General features: G+C 44.6%; 1 protein-coding gene across 1 annotated transcript in view; it reads right to left on the bottom strand.

The window, feature by feature from the left end:
• The window catches only part of LOC306820357 (protein kinase C alpha type-like), a 134,740-nt gene that overhangs the window by 118,936 nt on the left and 1,700 nt on the right, over positions 1 to 14,104 (bottom strand). Inside the window, exon 2 of the mRNA XM_079338176.1 lies at positions 12,565 to 12,596. Within this exon, the coding sequence (XP_079194302.1) occupies positions 12,565 to 12,596 (32 nt within the window). The remainder of the gene's footprint in view (positions 1 to 12,564; positions 12,597 to 14,104) is intronic.

Genomic DNA, 14,104 nt, shown 5'->3' with positions numbered 1-14,104 from the left:
GCTGTGATATGGAAGACCTGGAATGTTCAGTAAATCCTGAGAGTGCTCTCTTGATCCCGATATATATTGAGAGTGGAGATCTCTGAAGGTCACCATCCATCGATGCAAAGCACGAGCTAAACCTGAGGCTTTTATTCCCCACGCAGAGGCCAACGTGAGGTCTGTGTTAAAAGGAAACATGTACAATCCAGCTTAGGTTTGCTGCCAGGGGCACACAGGTCGACTTTACATGCAGACAGATGAGGGATTTATGACCTGGAGATGCAACAGCAGAGATTCTCAAATGAAGGGAAGGACTGTTTTCTGCTTCCCAAAAAGTTAATCCCAGTAAGCAGGAACATCCCTTCTGAAGAGGCAACGACAAAACAACAGGTGGTTCCATTCACAACAACATTTAAAACCAAAAAGCAGCCTGTTCCATTGAAGTAAAAGCTCCCATTAACTTCCATTAAGCACCTACGATGCCATTCTGCCCTTCAGAACATTATCACCCACCATCTGAGAGTGGGTTTAACGGTGACCCCACAGGCGTGCATTTAATCACTGAACGGAGGATTTAAAAAACTAAGCATGCTGAGTTGTGTCTCTTTTTTTTTTTTTTTTTTTTTTTTAAATGTCAAATGAACCCAACAACACGAATGTGTCCAATAGAAAGGACACTGTGTTTCTGCAGGAAAAATATCTCAATCTTTTCATTAGTTCTGCTCGCAGTCTGCGGACAGAGAGCAGCAGAGGTCAGAAATAGAATCCCAGAGTCCTTTTTAATGGATTCCCCCGTGATTGATTGCTAAACGCCGTTTCAAAGCACTGTGTCAAGAAATAAGCCAGTTCTGTGTTAGCTTCACTTATGTTACGTTTGTTACCAAAGAGGAACTTCACTTCCTGTGATACATTCGCCACATTTGAATTGAAGGCCTATAAAACTAGAAAGCAACAATAAATATCACACGTATGTTTCTATTCCTCACCAGAGGATCCCTCTGCGCTGTGACTCTGACACTCAGCATGTTGTATCTGTGAGCTCTCAGCACACTACGAGCCAGCTGCCAAACGCTTCCTTCTGCAGGAGCTCGAGCTCCCCGAACAAACACGGAGCGGAAACCCCGACGCAAGCTGCTGGCAATGCCTTCACCTCCATCTGACTCTGCAAACATGCCTGTTACATCGAAAACATGCACACACACATACACTGACCATGTCCTCCGATTGCACATACTTCATATTTTTTTAATCTGGCAACTGCATTACAGCCCAGTATGGGTTCTTGCACACCATCGTGTCTCATACATCGCAGCCTTAAAAGTACAGAAGTAAGATTCAAAGAGATAGTAACATGTTTATACACCAGTGGTCACACTTGAGGCTAAAAGAATGCAGTCACTTCCTTCAGAAATAGTGCATCAAATAAACTCTGCATGAAGACTCAGATCTTATCATGCCCAATCCAGAATATCCAGAACGACAAGCAAGATCACAGATTCCAGTAAAAGAAGAAACAAACCGCAGAGGCCTATGATGTTTAGTGTTAGACGTTACAGAGCAGATTTTTTAGTAGATGAACAGTCAAGGATCGATACAAGGAGCTCAATGGTTTGTCAGATTTGACAGCAGTAAAGAGACTTCTGTGATAAAAAGAATAATAAAAGCTTTGAGCGCTCCGATTCAGAGTGACATCAGTGTGACAGCAGGGCCGTGCACGTCATCCCACCTGGGACTGCTCACTCAGTTCCTGAAGTCAAATCCCCTTATCAAACTGTGAAACAGGTTTTGGCCACACCGTGACAGCATGCAATCAGGAAGTGAACAGAGCTCCATTATCTCATGACATGCAGGTGTCAGAGGATGTATTTTCCTCCATGCAGGAGCCGGTATTTGCAAAGAGATTTTTATCAATGTGTCGTCCAGGTCTCTATGGAAGCCTAGCGAGAAATCTAATTCACTCAAAAGCCCGGTGAGAAGAGCTGCAGCAGAGGAGCACCAGCAGCATTTCCAATATTGACATATTTGACTTAACATCGCGGCTTAGGCAGATGAGTTCAAAAGCAATATTGATGATGGAAGCTTTTTCTGTTTGCACCAGGATTTACATATTCCAAAACCGTCCCTCCGGGCTGATTTATCAGACAAACAGCAGCATTTTTCTGAGTATACGTTCCCTTTCACAGCACAAAGTCCATTAGAGCTCTGAGACTCCCCTAAATGCATGGTGGGAATTAAGGCGATAAATAATGCAGACGGGATCAATTGATTCTTCCAATCTTAATGCAGCTGGTCGGGATTGATCGGGGAGAAGGAACCGGAATAGAGACAAAAAGCTTTCAGGGAAATTCAGAAAAGCCGACCGGTTTGGTTTGGCAAAAATGTTTCTGGTTAGAAGCGAATTTGTAGCCCGCATCTTAAATTCACCCAAGAAGTCATTAAGGCGTCCTCGGCTGTGATTTACTGTCATATTCAGAAACGTTTTTTTTTCCACTCAATCGCTCTGATTCCTTTTATCTAAATACAAACAACAATTAGTGAAACCCAGCTTTCCCTTATGAACTGAAACATTGACGAGTGAGTGGTGAAAAGTGGTGCACGCTGTCCTGATTCACTTTACCACAGTTTTAAATTACAACGTGATGCTGCGAGCAAATCGAACCATTTTTAAATGTAGCTAAATAACAAAAGCTAAATCCTACGCACTTCATATTTGGCTAAATTCAAACTCCTGCACTTTGTCTTCAGCCATCAAAAGGTTGGAAACAGTTTGATTCTCTTGACAGCTTTAATTTAAAAAAGTGAATTAAATGCACAGTATATAAATTCTGCCACCAGGGGGCTCTCCATCAAAACGATGACCAGGCTGCCGGGGAATCACGGGAGTTCTCTTTGCCATCTTGGTATTTTCTTCAAGACTCCTTTTTTTGGGGCTTTTTGTGCCGTTGTTGGAGACACAGTGGACAGTGTCAGAAATCAGGGAGTCAGAGTGTTTGGGAGCTACATGTTGGATTCAAACACAGGCCGCCAGCTTTACTGACACATGAGGCACCTGATGTAACCGCGGCGCCCCAACAGACGAGTTTCAATGAAAAAGTGCAGAGCTATTCCCACCAAATGGGCTTTCAGGTGTCCATCCCAAACTAAAGCCCAGTCCTTTTTTTTCTACTCGCCTGGTGTTACTGCAGTCCCAGTTCGAGACTCGGATCAGCAGTCAGTATGTTACAGTCCGATGGTGGTGGTATGGATTCATTACAGACCTTCTCATCTTTGTTGGGATTCAAAGTTATTAAAGGCCCGTCTCGTAGCGACGCCTGTCTTAACTAAAGGCGGGGTCATTTTATAGACTGAAGTCAATAAAAGCTCGGGCTGTTAATCCAAGGTTTACGATCTAAATATGTGACACCCTTGATCCTGATCCAGTTGATCCAGAACCTGGGAGCTGTTTTAACTCCTCTCTACGGTGAGCATGGCTCCACGGTGAGGACCATCTTCCAGCTGGGGAGGATTTAGGACTAAGAGGTTTTACTGCAAGGGATTTACTGGAGTTATTACAGTCTATAGATATATGATAGAGGTCTCTGTCAGATGGATCATATCTCTCTCTGGGTCAGCGTCCTGATCACTGCTGTTTAAAAGGGCTCAATCACAGACGTGATACCAGCGACTGTTGTCTCCGGGGAGAACATGTTCCCTTCTTTATGTGCGATAGACGTGTTTAACAGTCAAATGGAAAGGGACCAATAAAGAGGGATGTTATTGGTTGATATCAGTGATTAAAAGTCCTTTTACGGTCGTTTACGACTTCACTGTCATCGGGTTGGATTGATGATTGGTCCTCAGTTTTTTTATTACAAGCTGAACTAAATCTTTCAAACATTCGAAATGTTTGACGCTAGGGGTGTCAAACATTTATAAAATTGTGATTAACCAGCTCATTTCAATAATTTAGAATAACATAACAATCGTGGTTAATTACATTTTTTTATATTTCAAAACAGTTTTTGTATTTTCATTTATATTCTGTCTTATAGTGAGATACAAATCTGCTTTTAATTCAAAAGGTATTAACGAGCTTCCAGGAGGAGGAGGAGGAGGAGGAGGAGCAGAAGGAGAAGAAGAAGGAGAAGAAGAAGAAGAAGCAGAAGAAGAAGCAGAAGAAGAAGCAGAAGAAGCAGAAGAAGCAGAAGAAGCAGAAGAAGAAGAAGAAGAAGAAGAAGAAGAAGAAGAAGCAGAAGAAGAAGAAGAAGGAGAAGAAGAAGAAGAAGCAGAAGAAGAAGCAGAAGAAGAAGCAGAAGAAGCAGAAGAAGCAGAAGAAGCAGAAGAAGAAGAAGAAGAAGAAGAAGAAGAAGAAGAAGAAGAAGAAGAACCGTTAAATTAGTTAATCGCATGTTTAATCTCATGTTTGAAATTCCATAATTTCACATTTAAAAAATAAAAATTGAAAGGCTTTTATTTTCAATGTTTATACTGTCTTCAGCTGAGAATACTTTTAATTTTCAAATAAAGTAAGGCTTTTATTTTGAAATAAAAGGAGGCCCTTCTAGTAGATGGATGGATAGAATGCGAGTCATGCAATACAAGAAAATAAACATGTTCATTTCCGACCTTAATTACATCGTGATTAACATGTTAACCCATCTAGGTAGAAATATTTTCAATGGATTAAGCAGGAAAGTCAATAATTTGTTCTTCCTCTGACTTGTTCTTTTTACATTTCTAATAAGACCGAAGTTTAAAACACACTGTTCACGTCAGCTCTCAAACTTGTAAACACCTGCAGGACTTGACTGTTAGCATGTGTCTCTCTCCATGAAGACGTTACGTAATCGTGTCCATCTAAAGACAGAGAGAGCATCCTCCTGTAAACAGAGTCGAGCGGCTCTATGCATAGCTGTGCGTCTCTTCTGGAGGCTGACAAGCAGCTTTAAATATAGTCTATGTTGAACTCTGGCCCCTTCCCTCTCTGCCTCCTGAACATACACAGAACACGCCATGGGGCCTCCTCTCCAAATCTCCTGCCTTGTTCATCTCACCGAGGCCCAAACTGTTTACAGGAACAGCCAGAAAGGAAAACCTCACCAAAACCAAAACCCAGGAAGCTGATCTCCTCTGTTCCTATCAGTGATTGATTTAACTCACAAGGAGAAAACATCAATGTTTCAAGTCACAGCAGAAATGTATACTGCATCTCTCCAGCTCAGAGAGAAAGTCGTGTGAAGGAGGGAATCTTTTCCTGATTCAAGAGAACGAAGATCTTCTCCTGTTGAGATGGAGAATTGATATCTGTGCTAGGATGCTAGCATTAGCAAGCAGCAGCAGCACAACCAGACCTGGATATCAAACTCTTTCACCGTTTACAACCTGTAGAAGTCTTTTTGCTCTGATTTGATTGGACAGTGGATCGAGAAAACCAGAAGAAAGAACCATTGCTTCTGTACAGGGAGCGCGACCAACCACGAGCCCACATGGAGCCCCTGTAAGGAATCCTCTCAGAGCGATGCCCGGGGCTCGAACACTACATGTTTGAAGTCTGCATCACTTCCTCATTATGTGTGATTAAAAACAAACTTTCAAACATGTTCTCAACATTTCACAATGAATCGATTTTCTGCGTGAGTCAGAAGAGGCTCCGACTTAAAATGATTAAACCATTACAGCTTCAGAGTTTCTCGTTCTTCTGCATGCTGCTGTTACATCACTGAACTATTAAAGCAAGCAGCAGCGTGACTTCTTTACCTGTCTCATTAAGGCTCAATAAGAAATGACTCTACTGAGAAACACGAGTTTCCCGATCAGTTCTTTGTGGAAGTATTACTCACATCAGTGTGATTTATTTTAGGCAAGCTGAGGTGGAAAGTTAATAAACTCTCAGGTCTCAGATTTTATAAAGTTTATGAAGTCAAAATTGTATTCCTTTATAGGCAGTAATGAGACGCGGCTGCTGCTTGGGATTTGACATTTAAGAACAGATTGATGGTCTTAAGCTAACACTTTAAACATACAGTAAGTAATACACCATGGTTGCCTGAGGTTAGATGAGTCGGGAGCACAGTGCAACGCTGCGACTGGAGCGAGCTAAAATAGCAACGAGAAGAAGTGACAGTATAGAAGGCATGCAGCAGCCAGTATAGGCAGGGACCGTGGATACCTTTGTTTATGTTTCCATGGACTGTCAACAGAGGCCTTATTGGGACGACACAGTGGCGGATGTGCACAAGGACATACAGAGTGCCGTCCAATCACAGAGCAGCACAGGGTCAACAAAGAGTCTGTACATTGATGGGATTCAGATGAAAATGTTGGTGTGACACCTCAAACAAGGAGAACCACCGGACCAACAGAGAGGCAGGGCGGCTCGGTTGGTTCAAGTTCAAAGATTTATTAATCCCACTCTGTTGCTACACATGCTACACACGCACACACACAGGGCTGAAACACACACACGTGCACACACACAGGGCTGAAACACACACACGTGCACAAACAAAAGGTTTCTTTGGACATGCACAACGCTTCTGATCTGGTGGGTGGGGGTTCAATGCCTTGCTCAAAGGCGCAAACTGAACTGGCAAATCTCAAGCTACCAGGCCAATCTCCAGATTGTGTCCTCGTCGACACTTGAACCCCGGCGATCCTCCAGACTGAGCTGCTGTCAGCTGATGTGACATCTTTACACATTCATTCACACTCACAATAAGCTAGAAACTATTTGTCCAAACAGGGGTCGGAGCAGGGATCACATCGGGGTCAAATCATTCCTGCATCAGCTGGACGTTGAGTATCTTCCTGTCTTGAGTGGCAACAGCAAAAACTATGAGCTTCTCCTGGTGTGCATCAGGGAAGAGTGGAAAGCCTCGGGGGAAATCAGTATCTACAGCCTGCCAATAACGGACACACGAGTGCCGACACATGGACCAAAAAGCTAGTTATTAAAAGAGTCTGAAACTGGATCAATACTTCGGGATTCTACTAATGTTTGTGATTTATCTTACAGAGGAAGAGAGTAACGACCACTAACATCCTGTTCTCCTGGGTCAGCACTTATAACCTCTGGATGTTGGAGGATTTATGTATGTATGTAATCAGTGTTGGTACATGTAGCATGTTCTCAACCTGTGCTCGTGTGCGTGTTCAGGTTTCATATGTAAGCCCCTCCCATTAATCTTTCCATCCCGTATCTTCCAATGAGGTGTCTCTACCCTTGGCACCATGCACCGATGTCTGACACCAAATAGTAAACGTAAACGTAGTAATGTTCATTAATAAGAGAAACACGAACACAGATGAGATTAATGCATGCTGTGACAAAGGGAACCTCTTCTATTTGTAGTTTCACCATTTTCACCCTTTCCATGCTAAGTAGAACAACCTTTGGTGTCGAAAAAAGCCACTCAAAAAAAAAAAAGGAGCTGCAGTTCCTCGAGTGTCCACTTGAGGCTTGCTGCGTTAGTCCCATGCACGCTCATATGAAAGTGTCCATTTTCACAGCAGAATAAAACATGTTCATTGCCTTGCGCACACTACAAATGTAGTCTAGATAGCTCATGTCTTTGTCAGGTGACTCTGTACGAGGGGGGAATTCATTTATGAAGGATAATAATTAGAGGTGTGGCCGAGTTGAGTCACAGGTGATCCTCCCCAGGTCGACCTTTTTGACTTTTGCTATGTTGACAGAAAGCTAGTTTGAGTACAGTACCTCCAACAGAGCGACCTCCATTGCCTTCACCGGGCTTCAGAAACTAAATGTGTGACATCACTGAGACCACGTCCATGTTTGATCCAGTCAGAGCTGTTCTTTTATTTACACACATACTTGAGATAAGTGCAGGTTTGTGTGGGGACGCTCTAACACACTCATGCAGTGTTGATGACTGAGGGGACTGTTCATGTGAGCAAAGACTGAGACGTTATAATAACACTCTCTGCACGTACAGGTGCTCTTTTAAAAACCACTTGACCCCAGAAGGCATCGAGCGAGCCAGCAGGAGACCGTGTCCTCCATGTGAACCCGTCTCCAGCTAAAACAGGTTCACACCAACCCTCCAACCTAAACGTGCAGCGTGAGGGTGTCGGTCTTATCAGTCAATCTGCCGAGTGACACGGCTGCAAATTGCTCTTCTGTGTAACAATGACAACTTAACGCCGCGCTGCAGCGAAACACGACTCCAGAGGAAAAGTATCCAGCTGACTGATGCTCCACAACGCTGATACAATCTGGAGCCGTGGTTACTGACAGCCGTGTTTGTTTCCCCAACGCTAACTCGTCACTGCAGGACGTGCAGATTTTATGTTCACCCGCAACAAAACAAGTTCAGCGTTAACGAATCAAATCAGAGGATTTTAACGAGTTGCAGTTCAAAATTCCCCCCAAACAGGAGCTCATGTGTTGCACATTTAGAGACCTCAGTCAGTCAGTTTGAGGCGACACTTATAAACCTTTATACAACACTCGGAATAATCAAACTGATTGATACCACGGCTACAAAAAAATGAGGCATATTTGCAGTTGTGGCATCCATGGATCTCATCCACAGTGACTGACGCTGGTCTGTCAGCTTTCATAGCTGTAAAAGCATTTCCCATTGAGACTAACACGTCCTGGTGACAAACAGAGGAAGATGAAGATCCTGTGTCTGTTTCTGTTGAGGCTCGCTCGTCCACACACTCTCTCTCTTTCTATCAATAAAAGTCGATGTAGATCAGCGATCTCTCTCCCTCCCTCCGCTGTGAATATGAACCAACAATGATCCACACAGATCATCGAGTGAGGGGATTCTCTTCAACAGAATCAAAAATCACAATGTTGAGAGAATCGGATGTATTGATCAACAGCGTCTACGGAGCAGCGTGCTCAAAGACGACCAACGGAGATGTCATCATGGTTAATGTTTCAGTTTATCATCTTTAACAGACGCCATCAGAAAATGTTCAGAGCGTATCAGAGACGTTACTCAGGACAGGAAATGACATCCGTAAAGTGCTCAGTGGCTTTCCTTCAGAGGGACAGGAGGTGGCGTGGAGGTGGCGTGGAGGTGGCGAGGAGGTGGCGAGGAGGTGGCGAGGAGGTGGCGAGGAGGTGGCGTGGAGGTGGCGGGCTGCCACTCAAAACGAATGTCGGGGGTAGAACTGACATTTAAGAAAACAAAGTGAAAGTCTGAATGTTTAACCCTGAAATCTTTTCTGAAGATAATTAAAAAGATGATGGGAGCTTTTCCTTCATCAGAACTAAAACTGAACTCTCTCTCTTTTTGATTTGATCGTATAAATGAGGCCCGATCGTCTCTGAGCCGACTCAGGCACACTGATAGAACGAAGCAGACTGGGGTCAAGTGCACTCGGCCCCGGCCCCGGGTCCCAGCTGTGACACTGCACTCCACCTAACTCCAGACTGTTCTTTGAAACAACCAAACAAGCGTTGACATTTAATGAGCGGACATATATGACGTACAACCTCGACCATGAAGGCGCTATAACGTGCAGCCCGTCCTATTCTTAGAGGAAAAAGGACATTTTCCAGGCTGAGAATGAAATGTCATTCTAGTTATAGAAATGCCACCCTCTGATTCATCACTTTGTCATGTTCACGCGGCGACTGAGAGAGTGACTCCGTCTCTGCTGGAGGACCTGACCCTCATTTTATACAAGCTTTAGTTTAATAATTGATGGCTAAACAGATATCATAAAGCGGGGACCTTTCCCTCTCTGAATAGCTGCAGAGTAACCAATCACCTTCCTCTCGCTGAGGCTCTCATTATTTATTTAGCAGATCCAGGCGCAGATTTATGATGGCAGAGGAAGGAGAAGTCGTGATTCAGACGGCTGGTCATCGATCCTCTGCCGTCTCCATGTTTGATGCAGAAGAGAAAGGAAATCATCATTTTATCACCTCCTGTATCAGAAGCCGCCGCGGTGACACTCGGGCGGGACGACATTGTGACACGTTGCTGTAAAGGCAGAGCACGCAGGCGATAATGTCAGGTTATGCAAAAACATGTGCAGCTGTCAACACGCCGACGCCTCGGGCTGACTCCTGATGCGTGTAGGTGTCGGTTGTAAATTTAACATAAAGACATGGGCTAATATTTGTGTTCCTGTGAGTGGATGTTTCACAGACACACGGCCCACTGGAACCCTTTCGAGGTGCACGAGGATGATGGTGAGTAATGACTCAGTTCAGACCTCTTTGTGTTTCAGCGTCTCTGAAGCTCTCGGGGGCGGAGCTTCTGAATCACGGAGATCAAACGCTGTGCATGGTTACGTGTTTATTTCAAGTCTCCGACAGACACAGACACAGACACAGAGAGAGAGAGAGAGAGAGAGAGAGAGAGAGAGAGAGAGAGAGAGAGAGAGAGAGAGAGAGAGAGAGAGAGAGAGAGAGAGAGAGAGAGAGAGAGAGAGAGAGAGAGAGAGAGAGAGAGAGTGTGAGAGAGAGAGAGAAAGTGAGAGAGAGAGTCATCTGGTGACACGAGAGGAAGTCCTCCGCTAGATTCTAAACATTACTTTGAACAACCGGCTGCATCTTTCAGCTACTTTTTGTCGACTTTCTGATAAAACTGCAGCAGAAATAAAACGTGCAAAAAGTGAAAAATCCATTTGCAGGTATGTTCATGACAGAGCATGCAAACGCAGGAAGGCTCCTGCACACACACGTCCCATGAGTCCTTGGACACACACTTCAGTTGCTCTTGCTGCTCCATCAGAGTCATGTGACTCAGGGATGCACATTTGGAACGATCACGTGATCAGAGGCGTGTGCTCAGTGTGTTCACTGCTGACCGCTCCATTGTCACCTCCCTTCTTCCTCAGCTTACAATAATTATTGTTTAGTGAGCTGCAAAGGTGACGGACGTACAACGTGGTTTCACATGTGACTGCTGGCGTCCGATCAGAACCACTGTCTTCACCCTGAGTTTGACCTTTGACCCTCTGAGATCTGTGTGGAAACGATGGTTCCCTGACAGCATCCCTGATGTCTGCACGTCGACCGGGGAGTCTTCGACAGGCGGAGGTGTTCACACGTCAACACGATGAACTGTGACACCGGGCCCGAACAGCACGCGATGCAACAGAACAGCTTGATTCAATTGGTCCATCTTTGGCCTCGAGCGATGCAGCACGCCGTGTTTTACAAAGTGAGATAGTGTTGAATTATTATCATCCACACGCATGACTGAAATGTGCTTTGACTTGTGTTAACATGTCATTTGGCTCACCTACGAGCCTTTGACTCCTGTGATTTGAGTCAATGCAAAACTCCACAACTCAGTTTGTCCACCTTCAAAACAAAAGCACCAGACGTCAGTTTGTCCGCCTTCAAAACAAAAGCACCAGATGTCAGTTTGTCCACCTTCAAAACAAAAGCACCAGAGGTCAGTTTGTCCACCTTCAAAACAAAAGCACCAGACGTCAGTTTGTCCACCTTCAAAACAAAAGCACCAGAGGTCAGTTTGTCCACCTTCAAAACAAAAGCACCAGACGTCAGTTTGTCCACCTTCAAAACAAAAGCACCAGACGTCAGTTTGTCCGCCTTCAAAACAAAAGCACCAGACGTCAGTTTGTCCACCTTCAAAACGAAAGCACCAGACGTCAGTTTGTCCACCTTCAAAACGAAAGCACCAGACGTCAGTTTGTCCGCCTTCAAAACAAAAGCACCAGACGTCAGTTTGTCCGCCTTCAAAACAAAAGCACCAGACGTCAGTTTGTCCACCTTCAAAACGAAAGCACCAGACGTCAGTTTGTCCACCTTCAAAACGAAAGCACCAGACGTCAGTTTGTCCGCCTTCAAAACAAAAGCACCAGACGTCAGGTTGTCCACCTTCAAAATAAAAGCACCAGACGTCAGTTTGTCCACCTTTAAAATAAAAGCACCAGACGTCAGTTTGTCCACCTTCAAAATGAAAGCACGTCAGTTTGCTAGACGAAACTGAAATTCACAGAAGATAATAATTAACGGACTCAGAGCAGCGAGCGTCTGATGCTGCTATTTAACACTGAGTGACAGTTGATGGACGTTGAGGCACAACGTGGCGGTTTGATATGAAATCAACCAACAGTGACGCAGTCACAGGATGCAAACACCACCAGCCTCTCCTATTGGCTGGAGCTGAATTCTCTGGAGAATATCCTGCTGCGTTGTCACATCAGCCCACTCGGACTCGCTGCGGACTGAACACCAGGCCTCTGTTGGGTTTTATGTGGAAGCCTTAAATGAAGCTTTTGACTGCTGCTGAGTGTTTGATCAGCACATTAAACACAGATCTCAGATTCAGCTCAACGCCACGAGCTGAAAAGAAGAACTGCAGAGTCACAGACGTGAGGAGCGTTAACTCGTAATATCAGAGTGCAGAAACGAACAGCAAGCAGCTGTTCCACGCTGCCAACACGCAGCGTAGCCTTCAGGCTGCACGATGATCACCACAACACAACGCCAACTGGAGCCACACGGATAAAGTCACAGGAACGTTTCTGTGTCGGTGCACAGAGATAATGACTTTAACACGACAGGAGTGATGGAAGGATGTGTTTCTGTGTTTGATTCTGACATGGTGTCCACAGCTCATTACGTGTGAAGTGAGTTCTTACCTTGGCACTGGAATCCTTGCTTTCCAAACCCCCTGTGAAGACAAGGACAGCCATGTTAAGTTTCTGTTTTCTCTCTCTCTCTCACACACACACACACACACACACACACACACACACACACACACACACACACACACACACACACACACACACACACACACACACACACACACACACACACACACACACACACACACACACACACACACACACACACACACACACACACACACACAGATACACTCGTACACAGGGACTGGCTGTTGCATAATGTACATCCCTCACTTCTGGACAACAGCACTGCAGAGCTTTCCATTTTTAATACTTGGCTGGCAGCGTGTGCAGCAATAATCACATAACAAAGAAATACGAAGGTGCATCATGAAGGAAAGCATGTGGACACTTCCAGGCTCCATTTTCCACGAGCTGGGCCCTTACACACACACACTTTAGTGTTTGGACATATAAACACAACGAAGAGCTTCAGGACGCTCTCTCTGAGCTCGTTCAAAAACGTTTTTAAAAACGATACGATCTCGGTTATTTCCAAGAATGATGGAATAAAAGCGTATCTGAGGTTAAAAAGATAAAACTGATCTTTAGTCGTGATTTGAATTTAATGCTGCAGCGAGAGAGAGAGAGAGAGAGAGAGAGAGAGAGAGAGAGTCTGAACAGTCTGAAGTGTTTTGGATTTGTCATTTAGAAAGTTTGTCTGTATTTTTTGCTCATTAAAAAGAAGAAGCACTGGGCGCCTATGAGTTGTGTTTCCGTTGCCATGGTAATAAAACAAGCGTCGATGTTTTTTTTATTGTCAGAAGTGTCATTTCATTCATAAGACTTCCTTCAGTGTTTGTTCGTCTGAGAACCACGTTCAGGAGTCGTGTCCCGGCATCAGCAACGGACGAGACTTCAACAAGTGTTCAAGTCAGACTCGCGTCTATTCCCTCACTGCTTACATCAAAGCTGATCTCAGAAGTCCCGCCCCTTCTTATTTTGATTGGTCAGTGAGGAAGAACTGACATTGAGCTGTTTTTAAGGAGACTTCACATATCTTGATTTGTCTTTTAGCAGCTTCAGTTGTGTAAAACAGTGAACTTCATGGTTTCGTATCGACGACGGGACGCGCTGCCCTGAAAATCAGTGTGAAGAGAATCCCAGCAGCTCTGAAACACAACATCTCCACCTCAACTTAAAACACCATTATTATTTATTTATTTTTAGTTTGGATGCTCATTCCTTTGTTGTGTTGATGTTTTGTCTTCTATTTGATCTATGTTGTTTTGTAATGCTGGAGCAGTGTGTCTGAAACAAAGAAGCACGCCGACATGTTGGCGTTTGGAGTTTAGATGTGAAAGTGCAGATGTGAGCTCGGCGTGTTTGATCAAACTGAGACAAACGCTGGAGGAGGACTTCCTTCAGCGTCTGCAGCAGAGCAACAAGCTGCTGCCGAGGGGGCGTGTTTGGTAAAGGTCAAAGGTCACACTGTAAAACAGTCAGGGTTAGAAGGCACCGACAGTAAAGAGGGACCTGAGAACTCCCA

This window comes from Symphodus melops (genome assembly GCF_947650265.1).
Source record: "Symphodus melops genome assembly, chromosome: 2".
Lineage (NCBI taxonomy): Eukaryota > Metazoa > Chordata > Actinopteri > Labriformes > Labridae > Symphodus > Symphodus melops.
The sequence above is the reverse complement of the archived record's forward strand: the minus strand, read 5'-3'. Positions and strand labels throughout refer to the sequence as shown.